The sequence below is a fragment of the Pempheris klunzingeri genome, chromosome 14, assembly GCF_042242105.1.
Source record: "Pempheris klunzingeri isolate RE-2024b chromosome 14, fPemKlu1.hap1, whole genome shotgun sequence".
NCBI classification, from domain to species: domain Eukaryota; kingdom Metazoa; phylum Chordata; class Actinopteri; order Acropomatiformes; family Pempheridae; genus Pempheris; species Pempheris klunzingeri.
Genome location: NC_092025.1, coordinates 10,705,478 through 10,733,276, shown reverse-complemented (window position 1 = coordinate 10,733,276; position 27,799 = coordinate 10,705,478). Strand labels below are relative to the sequence as shown.

General features: G+C 41.5%; 2 protein-coding genes across 3 annotated transcripts in view; one reads left to right on the top strand and one right to left on the bottom strand.

Annotated features, from left to right (window-relative positions):
- The window catches only part of il13ra2 (interleukin 13 receptor, alpha 2), a 310,420-nt gene that overhangs the window by 205,193 nt on the left and 77,428 nt on the right, over positions 1–27,799 (bottom strand). The window lies entirely within an intron of this gene.
- On the top strand, positions 504–27,572 carry LOC139212721 (serine/threonine-protein kinase PAK 3). 2 transcript variants are annotated; one of them, XM_070843232.1, is made up of 16 exons: positions 504–615; positions 14,034–14,227; positions 14,354–14,454; positions 16,361–16,514; positions 16,621–16,658; positions 19,917–19,979; positions 21,439–21,594; positions 21,668–21,842; positions 22,265–22,328; positions 23,338–23,386; positions 23,507–23,619; positions 25,086–25,203; positions 25,436–25,535; positions 25,700–25,896; positions 26,024–26,161; positions 26,526–27,572. In XM_070843232.1, the coding sequence occupies exons 2-16, from the start codon at positions 14,056–14,058 to the stop codon at positions 26,613–26,615; spliced, it is 1,728 nt and encodes a 575-aa protein (XP_070699333.1). In that variant the 5' UTR covers positions 504–615; positions 14,034–14,055; the 3' UTR covers positions 26,616–27,572. The 2 variants fall into 2 exon arrangements, with proteins under 2 accessions (XP_070699333.1, XP_070699334.1); XM_070843233.1 differs by lacking the exon at positions 19,917–19,979.

Below are 27,799 nucleotides of genomic sequence, written 5' to 3'. Positions count from 1 at the left end.
ATCATTTTATGTTATTATATTTTTGCTATGTACTTACCTATATGCTGTATTGTTTGATGCAGTTTATACATTGTGAAACTATGAGGAGATACACAAGTCAGTTCAAATTTTGCACATAAAGAAAACTCCCCTTTACAAAGCATGCTCATGTTACATTTGTCGTGCCAGCTTTTACCAACCTCTTTTTGGTATTAAGAGGTTAGCAAAATAGACCTCTGCCTCACCAGTTTGCAAAAGAAAAGCTCTTCAGCCGGACACACAGTCCCTCCCGCCTGGCTTTCTCACTCAGCAGGTTTGGTCTGTCAAACAGAAAACCAACTCTCTCTGCCCGTTGGCTTCCTCCTCCCCCAGACCTGCTGCCTGCATTAATATTCAGCCTCTCAGCCAATGGGCAGCACTGGGTGGATGACATCATGGGCTAGGGAACAGTGAGCAGCCAGTGAAGCATCCAGCCTGCCGAACAAGCTTGCTTTTAGGGTCAGGAACTGGTCTGACAAGAGAATGGCAATCCTGCCTTTAAACTGTCAGTAGGACTGTACGGTTGACGATGAATCTACCAGAGCTCCAGGCTCAAAGGCGAAACACTGAGCAAGAGAATGTGAAGACATATTTCAGGTAATTCCCTCTCTGTGTATGCAATATGGGATGTGGAGGGGGGAGGCAGAGGAGGGAGGAGAGGATAGGAGGAGGAGGGGGAGGCTGTGTATGTAGGGGTGCTTTGTAGCCTTTTTTTTCCCTTCTTCCACTCTGCATTCTGCCCTGCTAAGGAGGCAGCTGTTTCATCAGCAGTCTGTCCGTAAGGGCGAGATGGAAATGGATGCCTGCATCAGATGGGCTGGACATGTTTTGTATGATCATATACCGTCCTCTGCATCACATCATCTCTGTATGCACTCCCTTTTGCCTCACAAATAGCATCTTTATTGATGGGGAGGTGTTAGAATCAATGGTGGCGTTTGTACAGGCCTTGTGTGTGTGTGTGTGTGTGTGTGTGTGTGTGTGTGTGTGAGTGAGTGTGTGTGAGTGAGTGTGTGTGTGTCAGTCCTGGAGAAATGCAGCAGCTGCAGTGGCAACACTGGAACAAAAAAGAAGCAATGCTATTTTGGGTCTGTAGACCCGAGGCTGACGGATGGATCAGAGCTGTATATGCTGTGGATGGGGGGTGATGGATGGTTAATATGCTGATGGATGCTCTTTTGTTATCTCTGCGCTGCCTCACTTCTTGCCTTTCTAGGGAAGAATTCATGGAGAAATGTCTTTTATTTCCATTTCTGTCTTACATTGACCACACACACACACACACACAGGGCTGAGACGTGCCTATGTCTCCTGGCTTTAACATGGATGTGTGTAGCGGTTTCATGGCGGCTGTAGTGACAGGGAGATATACAACATCTGGTCACCTGACTTCATTGGGGATCGGAGTGGGGGTGGGGGCCGGTCCTGTGAAAGCTGAGCTATTCTGCCTCGGATTCTCCCACAGCCGTCGGTGGTGGAGGAGGATGGAAGGATTGGCTACGGTACAGAGCTGAATATGTGTCTCCCCATCACCCCTGCTCACTTAGATAGTGGTGTCAGAGCGAATGTAGACGGAGTGAGAGATTCCTCTCCCAGGAATCGCAGTCATCCTCCAGTTTGTGAGGAGCAGGGCCTGATGGGAGACCTGTTGTCTGGCTGCCGTGTGAAAGAGGGATGTTAGGGAGTCATGTCAGTGATCGAGGGAGGGTGAGATGATTGTGGAGGGGAATTGGGGGATGGGATACTGAAGGTGCTACTCCCTTTGAACATTGGCCTGTTATATTGATGTATATGATACATATCCTTCCATTCATCGCCAATCTTTCTGTCCAGACATCCAACACCATGGCTGCACTCCATTATTTCTTCACTGTGGGGTTTGTGTCTGCCATATTATTGCATAGAAATATTAGATGGCCAAAACACAAACTGCCAGTGGCCACTTCTTTTGTCCGTTTTCAGTTCAGTAACATCATTTGATGACCTGATCAATAGTTTCTACCTGAAATTCATTGGGAATTTTGTCAGTGTGCAAAATAGTTTGTGCCAGTACAGCACATTACACAGCACTGGGCTTGGCAGAAAAGACACCAGGCCTACAGTAGTAATCCAATGCAGTGTCACAATCAGGAGGCAGAGAGACAATCAGATAGAGATGATGTGATACATCATTAGAATAGAAGCGGTCGGTATTTATACATCCTGCTGTTCAACTGATCTGTGAAATCCTTCTTGGATGTATCAGCGTCCGCTCTGGAGCTTGGACGCTGTGCTCCACACGCCATAAGCATCATATATTCACCACACCTTCAGCTACATAGGTCTGTTACAGGCAAATGGCCAATTAAAAGCTCTGTGTTTTGTATGTCTGTGTACGGGTGTGGATAGAGCTGCTTACCGTCACTTCAAAGTATTCATACAGGCCTCTGTCTCTGTGTACGTACATTACATGCACCTCATGAAAATTTTATATTTGCAAAGAAAGCTCGCAGACATAAACCATGGCCAGTCTAAAGGTGGTAATGTGTCTGGTCTGATATACTGTGCTGTGCATGTGCATGTGGATTACTAAAAATAAAGAGAAAACAGCACTCTAAAGCCTACTGTTTATACTGTAAACATGAATTGTGCAGGCAAAATTGAAGGTTATTGTGGCTTGGCTTTTTATGCACTTGTGATTAGCTAGCATAACCACAGCTACCATGGCTTTTAGTTTTGTTAATCATTTTCTGTGAACACCTCACATTAGATAGAATTACCACTGAAGACCGAAAGGAGGGAAACATGAAGAGAAAATCCTCTACTAAATCTTAAGTGGTACAAAATCCATGTTTCAAATGTTATTTACTGTGTTTTGGGGGGATTTGTGTATGGACTATAACCAATGAGGTTATGACGTTTTCTGCTTCATTTATGAAATGTGACCTGGCTGTGACCTGAATTATTTTGTTCTTGCTTGATTTGTCAGGCAGGTGTTCTGTACAATACTAGGAAAGGGGCTGTTGATGAGCCTACTGAGACCTCCTTATCTCATAGGATAGATGTTCTAGTAGATGTTTCACTTTCCTTTGTTTTATTCATGTTTTTAATATGAGAGGCTGCCCAGACTTGTATAACTAAAATGAAAGGGTCAATATCTAATCTGTCACCACATCTGTACATAAATTGTCCTATGTCTTCATGTAACGCAGTCATCGTCAACAAGTGATAAAAGCAGAAGTTCATTTGCATTCATTTGCACTGGAGTCATGTGAAACAATTTCTTTTTTTTCTGTATGTATGTCTGCCTGTGTGTCTCCATGGCTTAGTGTGCAGTTCTGGACTTCCCCATGCTTTCCACTGGCCAGTGTAACCCAACACACACAGCTTCTCTTACCTCACCTCAGCTAACAAAAGCAGTAGACACAGAGCCTCATCTTGGCTTGCAGCCTGCTAACAGGGCTGCCTGAAATATGATAGTAGGACACACAACACATACAAGTAGGCCCCCATCTGTTGAGGACTTAGTCTGGATGAGTTATGCTGCTATTGTTCAATGTGGTTATCTTTAGGACTCCTGTCGACAATTTATAAATGTGCAGTGGCTTCATGTGGGGTGTGCGTGTGTGTTTAAGGGCATAGCTGTCTAAAGCAGAGCAGTAGTCTGGTGGTAGGTGTGTCAGAGCTACAGTCTGTGTGTTGTGGATTAGCATGTAGGATTGGAAGCCATCTGGCCATTTTGTCTCAGAAAGGGGAGGGGGAGTGAGAGAGATGGATGGAGAAAGACAGGGAGAGAGAGAGTAACAGAGGAAACACTCACACACTGACACATTGACACAACTCCCTCTGTAATCTCCCTACTTGATGTCTGTTGCTACTTAGAATAGGGTTGCTTGTCTGTGTGTTTGTGCCTGTGTGTGGGTCTGTGTGTGTGTGTGTGTGTGTGTGTGGGTGTATTTATGTGTCTCTCTGCACTCTTGTCTGTTTGTGAAGATAGTCCTTCTGTGACTTCTACTGTTTCTGTTGTATCAAACACAGATCGCAAACATGGCTTTAAGATAGTCTGAGAAATGTCTGAGGTGGATTCAAGATTCCAGAAAGTAAGAGGTGTGAAAGCCTTTACGGTGAGATGATACAATGGGCGAAGACATCCCAGATGGATAGAGACTGTAGGGAATAAACGGATGAAATGTTGCTGAGGAGCAAAAGGGTTCAGGTGGTTTAAGAGATTAATATGTTTCACCGGGTCAACACTTTTCAGAGAGTTGCAGAGGGGTATCTGAACTTGAGTGTGTTTGAAGACGATCAGGCTGCAGAATGTAAAATGTTGAATGAGTTTACAGAGAATGAAAAGCCTGCAGGTGACCTCAGATGTGGTTCAAAAGGTGTCTTCTATTCTATGAGAAGAATCGCTCTTATTGTCCTCTTGTGGATGTTCACTATATTTTGTATGCGCTGTATTTCCTGCGTTTGATCAAGATTGGTCAACGACATTAAACAGTTATGCTGACAAAGTGAAGTTGATTTGCTGAATCGAAGCTCAGGCAAAAAGGGGAATTACTCATTTATGGCAGACAAATAACACTGCTGAACTGAGGATCGTCCAGAGGAGTGCTGTCACACTGCTTCTTTGCCTCCAAATAAACTATGAGAAATGCAGTTTCTTTTCTCAGCTGCACGGAGGTGAAATTACTATGTGGCAACACGCCGCCTCTCAGCTGATTCACCTGACACAAATAATAGTCCCATAACAGTGTTTGTCAGTGCAAACTCATAATGCAGTTATATTGCAATCGTTTGGCAAGGGAGAGATTATCAACATTAAATGCATGTCTATTTGTAGTAATGACACAATAGTGAACTATGTTTTGTTGAACCTAACACAGTGGCATCTAGATTTAGAGACACATAGTTTAGACTTAATCTTAAAACGATATATTAACTGACCTTGCTTAATTGCACAAGCTGTTTTCAGTCTTCCCATGTTTCCTTACACTGGGTGTGTTTTAACCCTTTCAACTTGACTCTTGAGCAGGTGCACCAGCTGGCATTGTAGGAAGGAAACCACTACTCTCTCTGCCTCCAGCTGGCACTCAAACATGCCCATCCATGGCACACTAATGCATATAAAATAACCATTTTGGTACCTTAAAGCGGGCAGTAAAAGATGGGCAGCCTTACCTGCGCTTGGTGCCCACATGTTTGCTGGCACTTTGGTTCTGGCACAATTTTAATGTAACTCAAAAGATGTCTTTTGGAGTAAGAAGCTATGGGTTTTTTTTTTCTTTTTCAAGTTCAAGGTAACGTGCAAAGTACATTTTTCTGCAGTTTAATATATGAAACTGGTGTGTTGAGAATGTGTCAGTGTGAAGGACAGTCGAATCACCTATAGGGAACCATTGCATCAACCTCTTGCCTCTTGAAAACTGATATATTGTACGGCTCCTTACTTACAATGTATTCATTGCATTCATTTATTCATGGATTGCAGCCACCAACATGGGCCATAACTACAAGGGTTAGTGGAATGTCAGAATTGTATGAAGCATTCAAGGTTTCGGGTACCCCTGTGACATTGTGGTCCAAGACGAATAATTTATAACTGCAGTGTTTCCTGTTTGATCAATCTGTTTCTCTCCCCCGAGTCTCCACAACCAGCTTTCAAATGAAGGCAAAATGCCAGAAGAAAAAAAAAGCCATTTAAGCTGTTGAGTTTGTGACATAAACCACTGGTTCAACAGCACCCACAAACATCTGCAACCATCTTGTGGATGCCAATGCATGCCAATTTGAAATGACAGTTTCTGAACTCTTGAATACAAGGTTAGGAGTTGAACATTAATGGAAAAGTACTTCAAAATACTTCATATTCCAAGACAAACAATCAAATGTGATTGAAAAGAAGGCACCTCAGTCTGTCAGGTGAAGTACACGAGTTCATGGAGAATATAAAAGTAGCCCATAATAAATAGTCTCTGTCAGGCAGGAAATGCCGATAAGAATAAACGAACAGTTATAGAAATGTGCTACGAGTAAAATTAGACCTTTCTGTCAGGAGGGAAAAACTATGACAACAGACAACCAGTCGTATAAATGAGCTTGTAAGTAAGTAAGTAATCTAATTTGATCTAGTTTTTAATAGTTTTTTTGTCCACTTGACTGGAAGAGATACTGTATTTTTAAGCACATTTATACTACTGGTAGTCCATTCGGAGAAAAATTTTCACTTGGCAGAATAAACTGTCTCACTTTAGAGGACTTTTATTCCACGGGTAACTCATCCAGAGAGAGAGCAGCTCAAACTGCCAGAACACGCTGCACCGCCGTTTTGTCAGCTGTGACTGTTCAATAGCTTTATTTCATGCTTTTAAATTAATGTTGTTTACTGCTGCTGCTGACATGCCACTATCAAAAAAAAAAAAAGAAAAGTGTGCACACATTTAATTAAATTACCCCAGAAAACAGTTATTTTGAGATGTTGATAGAAAAATCTGTTGAAAATGAGAAAACTAACATGACAGGTTTAAGACGTGGAGCTGAAACGTGCGCGTCTGTCTATCTGTGCATACACGTGCATGTGTGGATATGAGTGAGCTGGGGTGGGGGGTGGGGGGTGGGGGCACTAAATATTAAATGACAGAGTGAGCTCTCAAGCCTCCACAGCAGGGGAGTTTGGGAAAGGATGATGCCTTGTAAAATGAGAGTCATGGTGGATTGTAGGATGTGGTGAATAAATGGGTCTTGAGTGTAGACTAATCTGTTTTTTTCTGCTTTGTTTTAAATATGAGGAACATTATCCCACAACCTGTGAGCAGGGGGTTAGTTAATACTAAGTAGGCTAAGTCAACCGGGGAGATATTGTGTGGAAAGATTGCATTGAATCTTGCAGAGTAATTAGTGTGAGGTTGCTTTTTCAATCTCATTCATTTGATTAGCATTACACAATCAATGTAGAATTTTAACATCCAAACAAAAGGTGCTTTGCAGTAATCTAATTTAAATTAAACGAGGATTGAAGCAGAAAATAACGTGTAATCCTGACGTGAATTGCTGGAAAAACGACATCTCGGCTCAAACTGCTCACCGTGAGATGTGTGGCGGATTTAGTTCTGTGGAGTTTGGACCTCGGTTAGTCTTTCATCTTTATATCCACGGTGGAGGAGTCGAGTTTTGTAACTGCTGTGTGACCCAGTTTCATCGCCGTGTAATTTTTCTTGTGTCACTTGCACGGAAATAAAACAGTAATATTTAATAGGCATATATGGTGAAGAATGTTACCAGTTAGAAGAAGCTATAATAACACTTGCTTATACGGAGTTTTTGAGACAATCCATAAAAGTAAATGCCAGGATCAGAGGCAGACGGGAGGCTGTGATGGCTAATAATAGATCACTGGTTACTGATTAGAGATGTTTATGCACTTTGCTGTGTGTAAAATAAGATTGTGCAACATATCTGTGTTTGTTGTCAGGTTCTGTCATAGTAAAAATAACCTTGATAGTGTGATATACTGTATGTGAATCGACAGTTTCTCAGAACTCTGGGGGATGTAATGGGTCAGTGTGAATGGACGTTTAAAGTGGTTTGCCTTTGATATTGTGTAATCATGCTCTAGTTAGCATATTATGAACGGGTATAAGCCTTTTATGGCTTTCTCCCAAGGCATGTGTATCAGCTAAAAATAGAAGTTGGAAGAAAAAAGTTTGATTTTGACACTTTTGTTCAGTCATGAATCGCGTGATTCCATTGCTGTGAAGCAATTAACAAATAATGAAAGAAACAATTTCACACTTTCCGAAAGGTGACAACATCTGAATCAGTGTTTGTGAATATGTAATGAAGCTTTTATCGAGCTCTTGTTCAAGCATCACTGTTAAGTTATTAAGTTTAGAGGAGTTTTACGGATGTTTGTTGCTACTCAAAACGGTTGCAAAAATCTTTCTACAATAAAACTTTTCCCATGAATAATAAAACAGGAACTTTTGTACTTATAGTGAACTCAACAGGATTTAGTCAACTGGATTTAGTTCTCCAGCTGAGAATAAATGTGCGTACCCCCGTCTCACCTGCCACCTACTATAAGCAAACTGATGAGGTGGCTGCGACTTGTCCCTTTCACGAACCAAACGTTGGCAGCTGTATGCAAAGTGGAGTTACTGAGTTTTGCAGGAGGGGGACCAAACCAAAGAGGTGGAGCCTCATCAGACAAAAGCTGATATGTCAGAATTTTTTACAGCACAGTAATCAAGTCGGAGTCATCATTTCATGCAACAGTAGCCAGCTGTATTTTGATGTTTGGGAAATTCCTGGTTCAATGAATGTTTTGTGTGTCTGATGAGGATCCAGCTGTGTCGTTGCCCACAGATTAGGTCACCTAGATTTCAAATATTGACTTTATATGTTGCAGATTAAACAAAAAACCTATAATTTGTCAATTATTGAGCTTTGGAGCCACTGATAGGCAGATTTCATTACCTTTGGACAGAGCCAGGTTAACCCCCCTGTTTACAAACCTTGCACGGCTTCCGGCAGTAGTTTCATATTTACTATACAGATACGAGAGCGCTGCCAATCTACTTCTCTAACTCTCTTTAAGAGTATTTCCCAAGATTTCAAACTACTTCTTTAACACTTATAGCCCAAAACCAGATGCCCAGATTCTCCAAAAGTTTAGATTATGATTTTTAACATTCAATACCAGTGTTTTTAAAATTCTGCACATGACTACTATGCTTTGGTTTAGGTTTGGGGAAGACTGTGGTGTGGATTTAAAAAAAAAAAAGAAGTCAACATTCATTCAGGCCTGTTCATGCGCATGTGAGCACAATCCCAGGACCATCAGGTGCATTGCTTTGTCACATAACCCAAGTAAAAAAAAAAAAGCCTTATGCTCAATCTTTCTATAAACTAAAATGAATAACTAAAACTAAAATTAGGTTAGATGATTAGATGAAGATGCTGTGGCATATTTGACCACATGAGGCTTTGATCTTGTGACTATAATTTCTACTCATGTCACTTTCAAAAGGGAACAAATGCCTCCTCCTCCTCCTCCTCCTCCAACCTTCGTCTGAAATTAAAGGGGGACGGCATCGCATGGCATCTACGCTGTGACTTTGTGTGTTTTATTCTGACCTTGAAAGGCCAACCATGTGAGAGCGGACCATTTGCGCAGTAGCATGTTGGCATCTGTGTGTCGTCGGCTTCCAGCTTTAATGTCTGGGTGAAGTGTCTGGGTTTTGTTGGGTTTTTTTGAGTTGTCTTTGTGTTGGTGCGTGTCTGTGTTGCGTGGAGGTTGTCAAGTGAACTGGTGTCTCTTTGCTCTTACTAACAGACTTTTCAAACTCAGTGTTTAGAAAACACAAAAAGTGCTGTATGGACAGCACCAAGATGAAGGAGATAACAATGGCAAACTCGACTGCCCCCCCCCTCCACCCTTCCTCCTTATCCTTTGAATGTCCTCTAGCTGTCCATCCCATCCAAGTAATCAGCATCCTTCAAAGAAGCACAGCCAAAGCCAAGTCAAACAGAGAGCGTGTCCTAATCAGGGGCATGAAGAGCCAGGCTTATGGAGCCCTCCCCCCTCACTGCGGGGCCATTACTGGGCCGCCATGGGCTCAAGATTAGAGCCTCTTCCTGTGTTAGCCATTCAAATTCAGCATTAATGTTTGAAAGAGCAGAGAAAATGCCTGCTCTTCATGGATAGATTAATATTTTATAGGAGAGAAATGTGAAAACATCCCCAGTAATATCTGAGTTGAGCTAGTGTGTCTGTGGTTTTTTTCTTGAATTAATTTTTTTAAGACTCATCCTACTAAAACGTGACATCCCACCAAAGCATGCCAAGCAAATGAGATTTAGTTGCGTAATTTCTGACAAATTATCATAATGTGGATCAGTGTTACAGCTGCATTTTTGCTGTCTCGATGATCTTTGTTTCCTTGTCTGCAGAAATAGTTCAGCCTCATAAAGGACTGCCTTCAGTATCAGGCAAAAGGCCGACATAGAGTTGATTTATAACATTTAGAGACTAGCCTATGTGTGTTTCAGAGATAGGAGCTGCTTGTTTCAGGGACAGTACACTCACTGAGTGCTTGCCTGCCTGTCAGACTGCACAGTAAATAGGTCAGTGTTTTATGTGAGTGAAGAATCAGTAAGGTCTGGGCCTCCATGAATCTGCCATCTTTAGCTGTCTGACCACTCAGCAGAGCTGCTGCAGCAGTCAGCAGTCAGATGATTAGCTGAATAGTCACCCAGCAGCGAGGACCCGAGTTAGAGTTTGGTAATCAATAAAATCGTTTGGTTACTTGTGGTGTCTTGTTTTATTCTTCAGCTGGTTGCACACTGCTGCCTCATATAGAAATGACCACAGTCAGACACTGAAGAGTTTTTCAGCTACATAATTCATCCGCACTACACTCCAATGCCAGTTGTTTACTGAAATTATCATATTTATGAGCACCTTCACTGTACCTTCACTGTTTTTTATGTTGCATGCTCCCATGGAGGACACGAGTATCGATGAAGCAAAGGTGTACAGTGTGACTCACCCAGTAATCCTCAGGAAAATATCAATTCTATGTTTAAAGGGTCCATAACCTCTTGTCACCACGTCATTTTGATTTGATGTTGCAGCCATTGATTTTTTTCCCCCTGTATTTGCTCACCAGATAGTGACCTGATTGATTACATCCCAGTTGCTGTTGTCAGGTCTTGCCTGTGCACATAGCAAATCCAACTCTGTGCCTGACTATAAATGCTGTATGGCATACTGTCATACAGCATGCTGCCGGCAAGAATGTGTTCACACGATTATGTTAATGGATTAGCAGAAGCATCAGTCGCAGCTGCATTATTCTCTACTGGACAGAGACACTTGTATTGTATGTGTCTTTGTAATGGAAACCAGCCCGAGACAAGAAGGGTATGTAACAGATTATGCACAAAATAGTGTAAGATGACATTTGAAATTTTGAAAGCAGAAACAATCACACTAATTGCCATTTTTGTCATAGATGTGGCAAAGCTCAAAGTGTTTTCAAGCAATGACCAATGATATGTCGTGAGTAGCAGTCCGGCAGATCCAGCGCGAGCTTGTCTTAGTGGCAAAGCTAATGAAGGTTCAAATGGTTTCGTCATGTACTGTTGCATGCTGTTGAGCATTTAGCATTGATGCACAAATGACATTTTAGCTTAAATCTATTTAAAGTCAGTGTTTGCCAGCATGGTCAAGATAGAAAGCTCATATGTTGCTTAAAATGGCCAGGTTTATCCATTATTTCCTCACATAGTCCTGATGGTGAAGTGTTACTATGACCCTTGAACTAAATTCTGTCTCATTGTGTCCAATGACACATGCTGGAAAGCTCCCATGACACACCACCGTGTCTTCCCTATTGTCTTGCCAAATTTCTGTTGTTTTTGTCAGCAACTCCCTATTGTCAACATTGTGACATTCCTTTGTAAACAGCAGCGTTTTTACTGGGTTCTGTTGTCTGTGACACACCTAACTCCCAACCTAAGAGAACCTGTTTGCGGCTGTTGTCTGGACTCTCAGCTGGAACTCCCCAGCATGGTAGAAACTGCCAGCAGGCTCACCCCCACCATCCGTATATCTCATTAGATCCTCGAAATACACCAGGAAAATAATCTTAAAGATGTACTGGTACATTAAGATCATAAAGGGTTTCTCTGTAGCTGTTTGGTTATCCAGAAATAGTTGTTCCCCTCAAGCTGAGCTGGATCAACGTGTAACTTGTATTTGTTCAGTTAACTGATCTGTCAGGAGTGACCTGTTTGTGGAGGGGGTAATTCAGCAGTCTCTAATGGAAACAAATGTGAAAAAGAGCTGCAGTGTTATTTATCTTTACTTTGATCAAGTTCCGCACTTCATTGCTGACGCCACCCTCTTGCCTGCTCAGTGTTTAAATTGTGTCCACCATTTGTTGCATCTCTGCTCAGATAACACATGAAAATGAATCTACTTCAAAGGCCAGCAAAGTATGGGCTGCTGTCTACCAAATAATTTCCTGCAGTGATTACACACTCGGTTGTCTAATTGCAAGCATCACAATGCAGTTTCTGCGTCACATTCTTTTGCCAGTAGAAACAAAGTTGTTCTTACTCTGATCACATCGCCAGCAGAGGGGAACAAAAAAGACTGTCCAGTTTATCAGGAAACATAAACATTGTGTTGGCTGGTATGGGCGAATATTTTATAGTCTAGTTTATATGAATAAAACATTAGAAGCAGCCTAATCACACATCAGTGGTTAATGTTATGCAAAGGAAGAAAAAATTGTTAGATTAGATGAGAAACTGTTCCACTGTTGGGGAGATAATGCTGACGTAATCAAATTCAGTGTGTACAGAAACCTGCAAAAGTGAGGGAATTGATGGTATCTGTTCTGTTTATAAACTTGTATCAAGGCAGAGAACTGTAATTAAATACCCATCAGTTAATAACTGTGTTGCTTTGTGGTAGGGCTGGCTTATCAGTTTTTATCAGACATACACCAAAGTCTTCACGACAGTCAAAGAGTCACTGCAGAGTTATGAGGACACAGTGTGGGAGATTCTTTTGGTTCTGGTTGTCCTGTTCAAACTGGTGTATGAGCACATTACTGGCAAATATGTTTCTAAAGAAAACAAGTAATGCTGTTACTGCAGACAATATCAATATGTAAAATTTTTCGGCTAATCTAATTCCCTCATTCAAAACCAGGTCTTTTGGGATGTTAACAAAGAGCAGGGTGTAACAAACCAACCAGATTTTGTCCTGTGCAGGAGATGATTACGTAAAATTGTTGTGGCCACTGCAAAGGCACATGTGTCGTTTGTCAGAGTCAGTGAGCGCTAAGCATGACCCAAGGAGTGGTCTTTGTTTGCTAATGTAGGTCTCCACTAAAGGGGGCGGCCTGGATGGCCCGCTTTCTGGGCCGGTTGCGCTGCACATCACGATGGGCTTGGCCTCGGGGTGAGGCAGTGATGGAGTTTAAGATGGTAGTGGGGAAGTGGGTAGATGGAAGATGAGAGGATAAGTGATGGGAACGTTTACTCTTGCCTGTTTCTCTTAGAATCAACTCCTGGTCGCCGTTTTCACAGCTGAACAGACCCACCGGACATGAGACCCCACCTTGGTTCCAAATAGACCCCATTCAAATAGAAAGGGGAGACACGATTGTTTTTTTTTTTTTGAAGTGTTGTGTCTTCTAAATCTAAATAATATCAAAACAGTATCAGATGTGTTAGCAGAGAACTGTAAATACTCACAGTGTCATGATCCTTTTTCAGACCTGCAGTCAGTGTCACTGGAACAGGATTCCTCATGTTACTATGCTTAAAAAGGACCAACGCTCTGAAAATACACTTTGAAGCCGTAACTAGAAATCTTCTGCCTGAATGCTGCTTTCAAGTCTTGATACTTTGTCACATTCATATTACCCCAGTTGTTGCTGCTTCAGAAACACAGAGAAAAGAGTGCTACCTCACCCTCTGCAGCTCACTCTGTATATCGCTTTAAACACCTAATTGGAGCTCACTTTCAACAGTATTCTGTGTACAAAGCTAATTAATGTCAGACTTAAATCAAATAGCAGACTTTTATTGAGTCATATTACCGCTCTAATGCTGAAATATATTAAATATATATATATATATATATATATATATATATATATATATATATATATATATATATATGTATATATAATATATTAAAGACTGCATCACGTGTGGTCTTTGTTGCCAAACAGCATCTAACAAACTGTCTCCACAGCTCTTGCTTGCAGCCGGCCTTGATATCGGCAAAAACATTTTAAAAAATCAACAAAACAAACTTGTATTTTTCAATTTAGACCCTTGATATCATTGTGTTTTGTGCTCTTACCACGGCTAAGTACTAATCACAATTCAAGTTGTGTTAAGTGCATCCAGAGAGAGTTTGTAACCTTCTTCATCCGCCTCTGTAGGAGTCCCTGCTGATCTATACCCAGACTTTTCAACACTGAACTTCTCTCTCTTTCTCTCTCTCGTAGGACATTGTGAGTGTTACTAAAGATGTCTGATAGTGTTGATATTGAAGAGAAACCACCAGCCCCCCCCTTGAGAATGAACAGTAGTTCCCGAGACTCTTCATCACTGAATCACGCCTCTAAACCGCTTCCAATGGCTCCTGAAGAGAAAAACAAGAAAGTCCGCCTGCGCTCCATCTTCCCCGGGGGAGACAAGAGTGAGTATCCATCTCCACATGACACCCTCTCATGCAGCCCTGCACTGATGCGGGTTATTTAGTAGTTTTCCTGTGTTTAAAACACTGGAAATCAGCCTCTAATCACATTTTGTTTGTCCCCTGTAGCAAATAAGAAGAAGGAGAAGGAACGTCCTGAAATATCCCTACCCTCAGACTTTGAACACACCATTCATGTCGGCTTTGATGCTGTAACAGGAGAATTCACAGTGAGTATCTCTTTCACCTGGCAATCAGGCGCATAAACAGGGACTGATGTGCTGCTAAAATTCCCTGAGCAGAGTCTCAAGCACTCTGATTTCTAAAAATCATAATTCCCACAAGGTGGTAGAGTCAACTAATGATATATTTTCCTCCACATAAACTTGACAATACAAGTGACTTGAATGACAATCGCTCTATCTCCTTTATCAGGTGAAAGCTGCATTGCAATCCCGTAGTGTTTCAGTTTTCAGCTTTCAGTAGATGTTTTATTCTTGCGCAAGTCTAGACGTATAATACCACGACACAGTGTTTCCTCCTTCTTTCATCTTCTCTTTTTAATGTTCTTCATACTGAATTTGCTTCAACTTGCTTCTCAGTTCTTCACAGAGAAGCTCTGGAAGTGTTCTTGTTTTTATATGTCATACCAAACCCCAACAATTAGTCTATAATATATTAGGAAGAAATACAACTGTCTGAACACTGCAGTGTCTTAATGCAGTGTAGTGAGTGGTTCAATACAGTAGCCTCAAATCAAAGCTTGTAAAGCTTTTAATGTTCAGTTTTTGATTCCATTTGATGTTTATTTTATTTTATTTGCTCTGTGGTCATTTTTGAGGCCCTCTTCAGCGCTGATGGTTCAGTGTATCTTATCACATATAGTGTAAGGTGAATTTGACCTTATCTTTCTTGTTTAGACATCTTTGTTTAGGCCTGAGAGGAGTCATTCGTATTGAATAAAACAGTGGATGAGCAATTCATTCCCCTTTAAAACCACTTTTACTCTGCATGTACTCTGGTCTATTTGACTTCCAAATGAACAGCACTCAGTCCATGACATCAGTGACAAATAGTTCCTTGTTCTTTTGATGAGCTGTGTGCCTGTGACGCATGGAGCCCCATTAAGACAGTTTTAAACCAAACCCCTTTGATTTCACTTCTGTCATGGTTTTCTGGGACGTTACAGTATGTTACTGTTGATTTGCCCCCTGAACTCCCTCATCATTTTCTCATTTTCAGAGCCTCTAAAACCACCACTGCTTCCACAGACAATGTTTTCAACAGACAGTCAAGTCTAAAAATATCCACAAGTTTACAGAGATGGCATGAATGAAATCCTTAGTTGAATTATTTTCAGCCTCTGTAAATGGCTTGACATCCATCAACAGCCATTAAAACATGCAAAACATACAGCTAAAAAAAGTGGGAAAATACCTTAAAGGAATTGTTTGATATTTTGGGAAACACACTTCATTTTCATGTTGAAACTTAGATGAGAAGCTCGATACTTCTTCAAAAATGTCTGTTAGAGCCAGTTAGCTTAGCTTAGCATAAAGACAGGAAGCCGGGGCAAACTTTGGTCTGTCTAAAGGTAAAAAAAAATCTGCCTTAATTCTAACTTAATCACTAATTAACACATTATGTCAACATGTTGTAACAAATTATGATTAGGTTAGCTGTTTCCTACCTCACCAAGTCTTTATTCGAAATGAAAGAAGAGAGAAACTTTCCCAAAAATGCTTCAGGATGCCCTTAAGGATAGGAAGATAGTAACTCAAACAAAACTCAGACAGAAATTAAATAGTGAAATCGTAAATTTCACAATTGGCAATTATGATAAGCTAACCCTCCCTCTCCGAAGATGGTGAGATTGAAAACCATATCTCTATAATGGATATTAAGAGGTAAAGAGAGGTGGGTTGGGGGATATGTTCATTTGATTGACAGGTGTCTCAACCTGTTAACCATTCAGCTGATCTCTTGTCTGCCCAACGACGCCAACTATATCTGTACCTGTGAACAGTTTCTGTCTGTGACTGAAGGACTATTATCAACCCTCTCTCTGTCCTCAAGACAAAATCTCACATTTCACTTGAGAGCTTTTAAACATTTGACCTCTGTCTGTTTGTGCAGGGTATCCCAGAGCAGTGGGCACGGCTGCTACAGACCTCGAACATCACCAAGCTGGAGCAGAAGAAGAACCCACAGGCCGTGTTGGACGTCTTAAAGTTCTACGACTCCAAAGAGACTGTCAACAACCAGAAATACATGAGCTTTACCTCGGGAGGTAAGCAACACCAAAACACACACTTCTTATTTATTTCTTCTTATTTTGTCTAAGACAAAAGATTTTCAGCATACTGCCTCTATAAGAATGTTTCTTTGTGTTTCAGACAAGTCGGCACATGGGTACATAGCAGCAAACACTCTGGTGAGTTCTTCTATCTAAACTGGTTAGTCTTGATTATAAACCTAAATTAAACGTTTGATGACTGCTTAGGATATTTTTTAATGGACAAAACTATAAAATGATAATCAGACAAAATATATGTCAGTTAAAACTACTATTTAATGCTCAGTTTTAAATGACTTATTATGTTGTCCATTAAACATACCATTTTTTTGCTGGAGATTGCTCCTCTGTCTATTTTATTAGGGATTTTATTGCTGCCCTGCATATCTTGACCTCCCTAAACTGTCTGGTTATTATAGTAAAAACAATTAAAAAGTTCTTAGCCATGCACGGTCTCTGCCATATTCCATTGCTTTCAAAGTATTATACAGAGAGAAATATATTTCTTCACGATTTACATCCAGTACATGCTATAGCGTAATAATTTAACAGGTAAGTTGTAACATTATGTGGCTTTATTTCATTGTCTTGAACCTCTCCGACCCCACCACAGTAAATCTGTCTCACTTTACTCTCACCAACTCTGTCTGAGAATTTCTGGGATAGACTGTGTTCCTTTCCAGCACATTCATTTCACACAAACGTCTGTTTCTAATGGGCAAAAAGTGTGTGTTACTCCCTAGAGGCCTACTGCCCTCACTATGCGGCATAATGCCCTGAATTTTACATACGTGCCAATCAGTCTGCGGTTCCTGCACAGAAACGGTGACTGCTGAGAGAGCCACTGCAGCTCATTGTTTATTTTTCCAATCTACTTAACCAGATTTTGAAATACCCATAGACAAGCTTCACTGGAGGCTCAACTGCATCTAGAGGGACTCCCGCTGTGCTGACCTCATTCCTGGCTTTGACCAGAGTAATCTATGCTACTCTGCCTTGGCCTGTACACGCTCAGCCGGGTGAAGAAGTGGAATCTAAGTCTGTTCAGTGGGATTCGCAGCCCCAGGCAAACTACAATGGGATCACTTAATGCAGGGCTATTGCTTGAAAGAGCTCTTTGCCAATGAAGGGCAAGCGGGTGTGGCAGTGGGTCTAAAAGGTTGTGCAAGCCCAGTGAGGGTGTTTGAGAGCATCTCAGCCATGGACTATGACAGTGGTCCACGGCCTGCAGAGGTGACTCAGCTACTGGCTACAGTGCAACCAATTTTGTCCTACGATCAGGCCCCACAGTCTCAGGAAAGCAGAACTACAGGAGACGTGCCAATATTTGGGCTGCAGAAGCAAACTGTCTCTTTCCAGAGAGAAACCCACCATAAACTACCTGATTCTCTCTGTCAGATTATTTTGAACACCGACTTCCACTAACCTGCAATGCAGGTAAATATCTGAGAAGCTGTGTGTTGTTTTCCTCCAGTAACTTTCCTTCTTCTTCTCAACCCCTGCCACAGTTTTCCTGTCTTGTCATAAGGATTTAAGAAAAAATGGAAGTGTTTTAAGCCATTTTCCAATTATAATGTGTAGGTCGATCAAGTGCCTCATCTTGACCTTGGCTCAGAGTACATTTATAACTGCAGATAATGGCGCCAGGGATACTGTGTTGCATCCTAATCCAAGCTTTAGTCAGAGCAAAAGGTCCAAATAGAGTTTTAGAGGACCTCGATATGAAAACCTAAACTTTACTTCCTGTGCCTGGTGTCTTCTCAGCGTCTGCATATGTCAGACAGTAGATTCACCCAAGATGGAAGCAAACACTTTAAAAGTATTAAATTCTTTCAGGGTCAGTTTTGTTGCCTCTTTGTTGGTGCTTTAAGTGATTGATAACTTGTTTTTTTCCATCCTGGTGTAACGTGAGTAGTTTCCCCCGTTCAGCCATCTGTTAAGTCATATCTATGATCATTTCTCATTTCTTCTACTACCAAACAGGAGGTCCTTGATATTTAACTTCAATGTGCTGCCACAGTCTTAGTTTATATATATTTATATTTGGTAGCTTGTTTATCAGGGAGTGTGAGCTTATGCTCACATCACGCTTGACATTTCATCTCCTGTGTGCTGTTGACGTTATTGTTCAACTTCACAGATACCTCAGACTCCAGCACGGTTGGTGCTGTTTTGTTCCGTTTTAGGATTTATGATCCCTTGTGATGGATGTGCTTGGGTGTGCTCACACAGCACATGACATCCTGCCTTCAGTAAACAGAGGGGCAGCTGAATAATAACATGTATGCGTAACAACTTAATGTAATGCAATGATGTAATATTACTGGAATTATCAAGTCAGTATCATTTGTATTTACATTACTATAGCAGGTCAGTATGATTATTCGTTCACACTGTTCAAGCAGGTCTAAAAGTCCCGTGGCTCTGTTATGGTTAGTCATTAGTGATCTGTAGCTAAAATACAACAGTTTAAAATAGGTGATGTTTAGAAGTCAACAAGGACATGATGCTACTACTCAAGAGCTGTAATGTTTATTCATGATTATGATTTGAATGGAAAATGTTTAATAGTATAATTGAAAACAGCATTTATCCATTCATATCATTGACAGTAGCCACTTCATTTTCACTAGAGCGTTACAGAGCCAGTCTGTGACAGTTTTTCATCAGTGTAACCATTTTCCTATCTGCATTACTGAAATGTTCAGGTATCCAGAACAAAGCAAACAGAGGCAAACATTTCTCATGTGAAAAGATTTTAGATTTTTACCTTGATGTCACAGTGAATACCACAAGATTGGGTTTGATAACAGTATTTTCCTGCCAGCTAATGCAAAATGACATTCAGAACATTCATGTTTTAACTTAACGATGTAGTGATGGTGAAGTTTCTAACAAAATGAGTGGCATAAGCAACACAAGTAAATACACTGGAAAAGAGAGCTAACCTTGAATTTTACACATCTGTCTGCACGTGGCTGAAGGTGTTATCCCATAATTTTGGTAGTCTAATGAATGCATCGTTAGCATTTTATCAGGAAAACCGAGCATAAGAACAATATAAGTGCATGAACAGATGTGGAAGTTATTGTCCATATTGTTGCATTTCCAATAAAGTGTGATTATAAAACTGAAGAAATCTGAAGAGAAGCCTCAAAGTGGAGAGGACGATATGTTTAAGCTTTGGCAACGACAGTCCTCAGGCAGGTGGCATGATGGGTCTCTGTTATGTCCTGTCCTCGTGCTGGGTCTTACGAGGACATTTTATGGACCTGATGTCCATCCCTCAGTAGTGCACCCCTGCCCTCCCCCCCCCTCCTCTGAAGTCCACTTACTCTTAAACATTGTGTGGGTTTGTCTTGAGTAAATCCTCCCATTTTCAACCTTCACATTCAGAACCGACTGCTGTCATCTGGGCCTCCTGTCAGCCTTAGAACCTGCAGCGCATTATTTGACAAGGTAACTCCTCCATATTACTTTCCACATGATGTATCTCTGCATTGGCTTTGAAGCTAAATTTGATCTCCTAATTTTCATTATAACTGGCCAATGCAACATGCGTACAAATATTTGATTTTAGAGGCATCATCACTCTCTGTATTGAAATTTCATGGGGGGTATGATTGGTTCTATTAGTCTTTAATGCTATTTAATGCTATAGATGTATTTATTATCTTCCACAAGAGCACCACTTATCTTTTTTAAAAAGCACCATCTCTGAAATGGCAGGGCAGGGGCACATGCCACAGAGGGTTGTGATGACTGTCAAACTGCATGTACGAGCTCACATTCCTTACAATTTGATCCACATTGCCAATAATGTGCCTGAATCTTCATCACCATTGTAGACATTACCGCATGGCTCTGTAAGAAAAGAAAGAAAAAAAGAAAAAACACATGGCACCGCTTACAGTTAGCTAGACACTCATTTTCTGCACTGCAGACTTGGCCCAGCCCTCATTGGAGCAGGTCAGAGGCCCAGCATGTCTGAATGAAGGAGTGGGACTTTCCTTCAGCCAGACCCTTTCCCTTTAATCACTAGAACTAAGCTTCACTGCTTCATTTATGCATGACGAGACGGGAAATGGATGAAATGTTTCCATTCCATAAGAGGAAGATGATCCAAGGCTAGCAGAGTTTTGGATGGGGGAAATAAAAGCTGAGTATTTGGCATAATAAATATGCCTGAGGCTTATTAATCACACTTGTTAAGAGGTATCTTCCATATCAAGAGGATGTCTGCAGCTCATCACCATATTGCACATTACTGCAGTGTGGCAGCATGCTTTCTCCTATAGCACAGTTAATATATAACAGTTTGGTACTTAAAAATATCATTCTCATCATTGGCTCATGGCACACCTGACCCAACCCCACAACTTCAAAACCTTTAGATAAACTGCACTGAATGGCACCTCACTCTTTTAACACTTGTCTCTTTAGCTCTGGATTCACAATACTTTTCCATACTATTAACAGAATTGCTCTCGATAATTTAACTCCATTCATTCCTTCTTTTTTTTTTGGCAGATGTGCTGTTACAGAATAGAGTATCACAACATATTAACTGTGTTTTGATCATGTTGATAACTTTTTGTTACCACTTTTCAATAATGTTTGATGACATGATCTGAATCTGTTGTATTGTTTATGCAATTTGAACATTAATTCAGCATCATGTGTTGGACAAAGCTCTTTTGAAACGTGTGTGTCCAGAACTCTAACAGGTTTGCAGGCTGTTTACTGTGCTGACAACACATCACAAAGAAAATAGTTTTGTCTAATTTGGGGAAAAAATGGAGAATATGATGTTCTGCATATCTTATATACATATATATACATATATACATATCTTCTTTTCATTCCATGCTGCTACGTGGCGCACACATCCACACTCACGTACATCTCTACCTTCCAGGGTGCCAAAACATCATCGTCAGAGCCCCCAATCGCTCCACCTGTGTCGGAAGAGGAGGATGAGGAAGAAGAAGAGGAGGAGGAAGATGAGGAAGATGAGGATGATGACGACGAACTGCCCCCGGTCATTGCGCCTCGGCCCGAGCACACCAAATCTGTGAGTTTACACGGCACGATTGGCGAAGTCATTCTGCTGCGAATGCGTTTCTTTGACTCTTTCCTCCTCGCAGATCTACACGCGCTCTGTCATGGACCCACCAAAGCCTCCCACCCCTGTGAAAGAAGTGGTGACTCCACCGGAGTCGCAGGTCCAGCCGGAGAACACGTCCAACACAATGTATCGCCACACTGATCGCCAGAGGAAGAAGTCCAAAATGACAGATGAGGAGATTCTGGAGAGACTCAGTATGTGTCTTTAGAGCTGCACATGTTGTTACATTTACCAGGGCAGAGTTTTAGAAACACTGAGGATGATGTGTATGTGTGTGTCCGTTTGTGTTTGTGTATTTGGCTCAAATAATTCAGAAGACAGGATGGATTTTTGGTTTCCAATGGCTGATTTCCACATATTACTTCTAGTGCACCAAGTCTGTTTAGAAAAATTATGCAAAAGAACAGGGAGCACTAATGTAAACAAGTTTGGACAAAGATGTTAATTTTTTCACGAACTGTGGCCTTGTAGCTGCATTACGAGGCAGTGTGTGTCTCACATAGAAGGGCAGTAAAGGTTCTGCAGTGATGCATCCTGTGTATTGTGTGAAGGCCATCATGAGTGTGTGCGCCCACACACCCTCAATCATTATATATCTGTTTTCTCTCTGACTCAGGGAGTATTGTGAGCGTGGGAGATCCCAAAAAGAAGTACACACGCTTCGAGAAAATAGGACAAGGGTAAGTCCATCCGCGATCATAAACCAGTCGTCACAGTTATTGAAATAGAGCAATTTCAGGAGCAGTCACTCTCGCCAGGAGAGATGGAGCTGTGGTGACCACTTTAGTGAGACAGAGGCAGAGGGAGGGTTAGAGTTGAATGACTGGGAGAAAAGTAAGGAGAGAGGAAATTAGAACCGTATCCTGAAATGGCCAAGGGCCAGATTAGCTCAGCTGTCTCTCTCTCTCCCTCCTTGACTTTCAGTTTTTTAAGGCTGCTGCTTTCCCGTCACTCTCCCTGTTCACTCAGTGTCTACACGGATAAAAACTGTACGGTTTTTATCTGCTAATGCTCACCATTTACACATGTGATCAGGAAGCTCCTACTACTGTAGATGACTGCCTATTTACTCTCCGTCGGGTCATCTTTATCTAATTAGGACCAGAAACTGTGCTTCATTATTAATAGCTTCTGACAGTTCACAGGTGTAGCTGACAGCAAGAGAAAGGGAGAGAGACCAGAAGCCTAAATTAACAGCTAAAGCTTTTTAGTATCATGTGGTCCTCTTCCAAATGAGGACAGAATGGCTGCATACCATTCTGTTCACCAACTACTGGAAACCATACATTTCATGAGGCTCCAGTATTTGTGCTTGTCACTGCTGAAGTAATTTAATAGCAATTCAGTTTCTGTGGTTAAGTTATTAAATTAGCTAATAATTAAGTTAATGAAATTAGCACATAGACTTTGTTAATGAAGAACCACAAACAAACTCAAAGCCTCTGGCAATAAGTGCAGTACATAACTCAACATAAATTTTCAGAGCTATTTTACACAGTACTGACAAAATAACAATCATATGATAACACCATTTGTTCAGTTTACAAACAAAGCCATTGAATCGTGAATTTATTAGATTTTAAGCGAAATTAAACATGTTTGTTTATGAATATCTGTGTCTGAGTGATTTTAAAACACTCAAAAATGGTGTATTATCAGTAATGTGATTTTGATCTTGTGTTTCACCAGAGCGTCCGGCACTGTGTACACTGCCATCGACATAGCAACTGGCCAAGAGGTAAGTCAGATTCTAATGTTGATTATACAGCATTCACATACACACTATTTCTTTTTCCTTGACATTAAGACATTATCTTACTCTTGTTCGGAGTCACAGTTTCTTTGTCTGTTTTCTCAGGTGGCCATCAAGCAGATGAACCTGCAGCAGCAGCCCAAGAAAGAGCTGATCATCAATGAGATCTTGGTCATGAGGGAAAACAAAAACTCCAATATAGTGAACTACCTGGACAGGTCAGTTTTCACATGCAGGGTCACATTTCTCACCAAAAAATGAATCTAAACCAGAAGTTAAAGCCTGTTTATGGCTAGTTTTGTAAAGAGAAAAATCATTTTAAAGCCATCACATTTTTCCAAAGTGACGTTTGCAAATTTCTTGTTTTGTCCAGCCAACAGCCCAAAGCCTAAAGATATTGAATTTCCTGTTATATAATAGGGAGAAAGGCTGAGAAGCTGGAACCAGCAAGTACTTGGAATTTTTGTTTGTTAAAGAATTGATAAATAACAATTAATTGAACATCAATGTTGTTTTCAGTTAATTTTCCAATCGGTTAATTGACTAGTCATTTCAGCTTTAGTAGTTTTACACATAATCTCTGCACATATTTACATAATACAGGAAACACAGAGTCCATTCAGAGACCTGATAAGACTCCAGTAAGACATTAACAGGTATATGACGCAGTTATTTTAGCTTTTGTAGCATTTGCAAAACAATTTTTGCATTTTCTTTTTGTTTTTCTAAGCTGGTTCGCGGTTGCAACACAAATAAACTCATGCATTAATCTGCATGTATCTGATGTTACTTTGCTAATAGTAACTGATTTGTGGTCAGAACTCGGACAATTTTAGTGCATGTTGTTACCACGGTGACACTGAGGGATCCTCTGAGCCTGCTTTCCAGGTCCTTTTTCCGTCTTCTTCATCTTCCTTTTTTTTGCCTTTTAATGGTGGCCAACATTCGTCATGAGGTACATTACTGCCACCTACTGTTTTAAAATGTAGAGAAGAATTTAACTGCACACCCATCCATCCATCCATCCATCCATCCATCGTTTATCCTTAAGGGTCGTGGGGGGCTGGAGTCAATCCCAGCTGCCATTGGGTGAGAGGCGGGGTACACCCTGGATTGGTCGCCAGTCAATCACACATAGAAACAGTCAACCGCTCACACCTACAGGCAATTTAGAGTCACCAGTGAACCTAACTAGCTGCATGTCTTTGAACTGTGGAGCACCCGGCTTCCTCCCGCAGTCCCACACAAGAAGAAGGAGAACATGCAAACTCCACACAGAAAGGTTCAAGGTTCAAACCACAAACCTACCGACCAGCAGATTTGAACCTGGAACCTTCTTGCTGTGCGGCAGACGTGCTAACCACCGCACCACCATGCTGCCCTAACAACACACCCATTCAGTTCCTTTCAGATTAGCATCTGTTCCACTTAGCTCTGATTTTATTAGATTGGGCTTTGTGCTATTGCTCACAGCCGGCAGTAACATGCGTGAACACCTACTGTGTGTTGTAATTGACTCTGCAGTACAAAGCTTTATGCTCATCTTCTTGGGTTTTGTTCTCATTTTCTGCACATGTGTAACTACCGTATAAACAAATATGCAGAGATCATTGATTTCTCAGTGAATTGAAATGTTGAACGAGAAGTTGCTGCATTTTTCTTTCTTCTTTCTTGCTTCCTGTAGTTACTTGGTAGGAGATGAGCTATGGGTGGTGATGGAGTATTTGGCCGGTGGCTCGTTGACAGATGTAGTTACTGAGACCTGCATGGATGAGGGCCAGATTGCTGCAGTCTGCAGAGAGGTAAGAAGCCAAGTTTAGACAGCAGCAATACCACCCACTAATTCTGTAGCACTGACGATCTGACCCTTACAGTCAGCTGGGGACATGCAAACATTTGAACAAAAATTGTAATACTTCTCCCAGCCATGAGACAAGACAGCCAAGACTGTCCAAATGTGTGTTTGGTACAGGCTTTCCTTTGTATGTGTTGGTGTATATCAGATATGTTTTAAAGCTTTATTTCTCTCCTCAGTGTCTTCAAGCCCTGGACTTCCTACACTCCAATCAGGTGATCCATAGAGATATAAAAAGTGACAACATCCTCTTGGGTATGGACGGATCCGTCAAGCTCAGTAAGTCAATTCAACCTTAGCTTTTAAGTGAGGTTGAATTAAAGTAAAAAGCAAAATTCTGAGAGAAATGTAATTAAATGAAATGTTTAACGTGATAAAGCAGAATGCAAATGAAGAATCTAACACATCACTGCACCTTTCTCTCCCTCTCACGCCCTCCACAGCCGACTTTGGCTTCTGTGCCCAAATCACTCCGGAGCAGAACAAGCGCAGCACGATGGTGGGAACGCCCTACTGGATGGCACCAGAGGTGGTGACTCGGAAGGCATATGGCCCAAAAGTGGATATCTGGTCTCTGGGAATCATGGCGATAGAGATGGTAGAGGGAGAACCGCCCTACCTGAATGAGAATCCACTCAGGGTAAGACATAAGAGCAGCCAAAACACATGATGTGGTCATGCAGTATACATGGAGATGAAACTTTCATATTTTTTTTGTCTGTGGTGCCCTCATTTGATGATTGGTTTGACCTTATCTGTAATTCCAGGCGCTGTACCTGATAGCTACCAACGGGACTCCGGAGCTGCAGAACCCAGAGAGGTTGTCGTCTGTGTTCAGAGACTTCCTCAACCGCTGTCTGGAGATGGATGTGGACCGCAGAGGCTCTGCCAAGGAGCTGCTCCAGGTAAAACTGGCTCAATAAACATACATACACACACTCTTTTGAAACATGTACTATCTTCTACATCTAAATATAGAAATATGCTACGATCATAAGGGTGATGTAGCGTCACCCAAGCAGTATTATAACTCAAATGTAGAACTGAAAAAACATGCATAAACACTTGAGTTAGGTGCCGGCTTGCAGGAAGATATCAAGAGGAGGATAAATATACAGCATGCTTGCCAAGATTTAGTCTCCTACCTGCTCTCTTCATATCCTGCAGATGTTACCAAATGATCACTAAATGTCATCTACTCATAATTCTGAATTTGAATATGCTCTTCGGCTCTGTATCTACATTGTCTATCCTTTCTGTCCTCTGCAGCATTCCTTTCTCAAGCTGGCGAAGCCTCTATCTAGCCTGACGCCTCTGATTGTAGCTGCGAAGGAAGCCATAAAGAACAGCAGTCGCTAGGATGTGCCTGCTGTCCCCACCTGAGGCTGGAGCCCTGCCCGTGATTTGTGAATTCACGGAAGCAGGGGCTTGGGTGTATGGGTGGTGGGTGACGTGACAGTGACAGCACAAGGAGGGGGTTTGTGTGACTTACAGTGACAGCACAAGGCCTCGTATGTAGGACGGACTTCTGGCCTTGCAGCTTCTCGGCCCATGCTGCTGAAAAGACCTTGCCTCCTGGTTTACTTCTCCAGCACTCTGTACATGTAGAGCAGTTCATCACAAGTGTGTGTGCGTGTGTGGGCGTGTGTGTGTGTGTGTGTGTGTGTACAAACTGTGCACATCTCTTTGTGTCATATGTCTTGTTTGGCAGCAGTCGCTCCCCAAACACAGAAAACACGGTGAAAAAAAACGAAATGAAAATGTGCTCATTTTCAAGAAGAAACTTCAGGAGTGAAGAGGAGAAACCTACAAAACTAACGAGCCTGTGATTCCTTCCCTGCCTGGCTTTAGGCTTGGTTTTCTGTCCTCTAGTCCCTCCATGGAGCACAACCAGGCCACACTTGCACCTGCAGTGACCAGCTGATGTGAGAGAGTGACTCTGGATCCAACCTTTGCCTGCATGAATATGGCTCTGTGGAGAAACACTGCTACTCCTCTGCAGATTGTCACATCTCAAGGTGGCATATTTTTGTGAGTTTGTGTGTGTGTGTGTGTGTGTGTGTGTGTGTGTGTGTGTGTGTGTGTGTGTGTGTGTGTAGGGGTGCAGCTACAGGGGAAACAGTCAGGAATAATTTCACATGACCTATGCGAGCTTTAAACACTCTTCATTAATCCGCTTCATATCGGGTCACAGATACGGGTCTCGGATTTCATATGAGCTAACTTCCTTTAGACAGACTCTGTCATAGAGTCACTGGGGTTCAGGTTAGCTGCAATTGTCTCTCTAAAACTGGCTACATATTAGCAGTTATAATGTTCTGACTATTTTAAATACTGAAACACTATTGGTGCACAGTTTGCCTACATAAAACATTTAACAGCATTTAACCAGAACTGTAATGCAAAAACTATAATGTGACTCAACTGTAGATCACACATGCATATATTTAATGATATAATTAGATATATTATATGCATAATCTCTTTCAATTCAGGAGGAAAGTTGTTTGGTTTGTCATTTTTTTGGTGATGTAGTTAGAGAC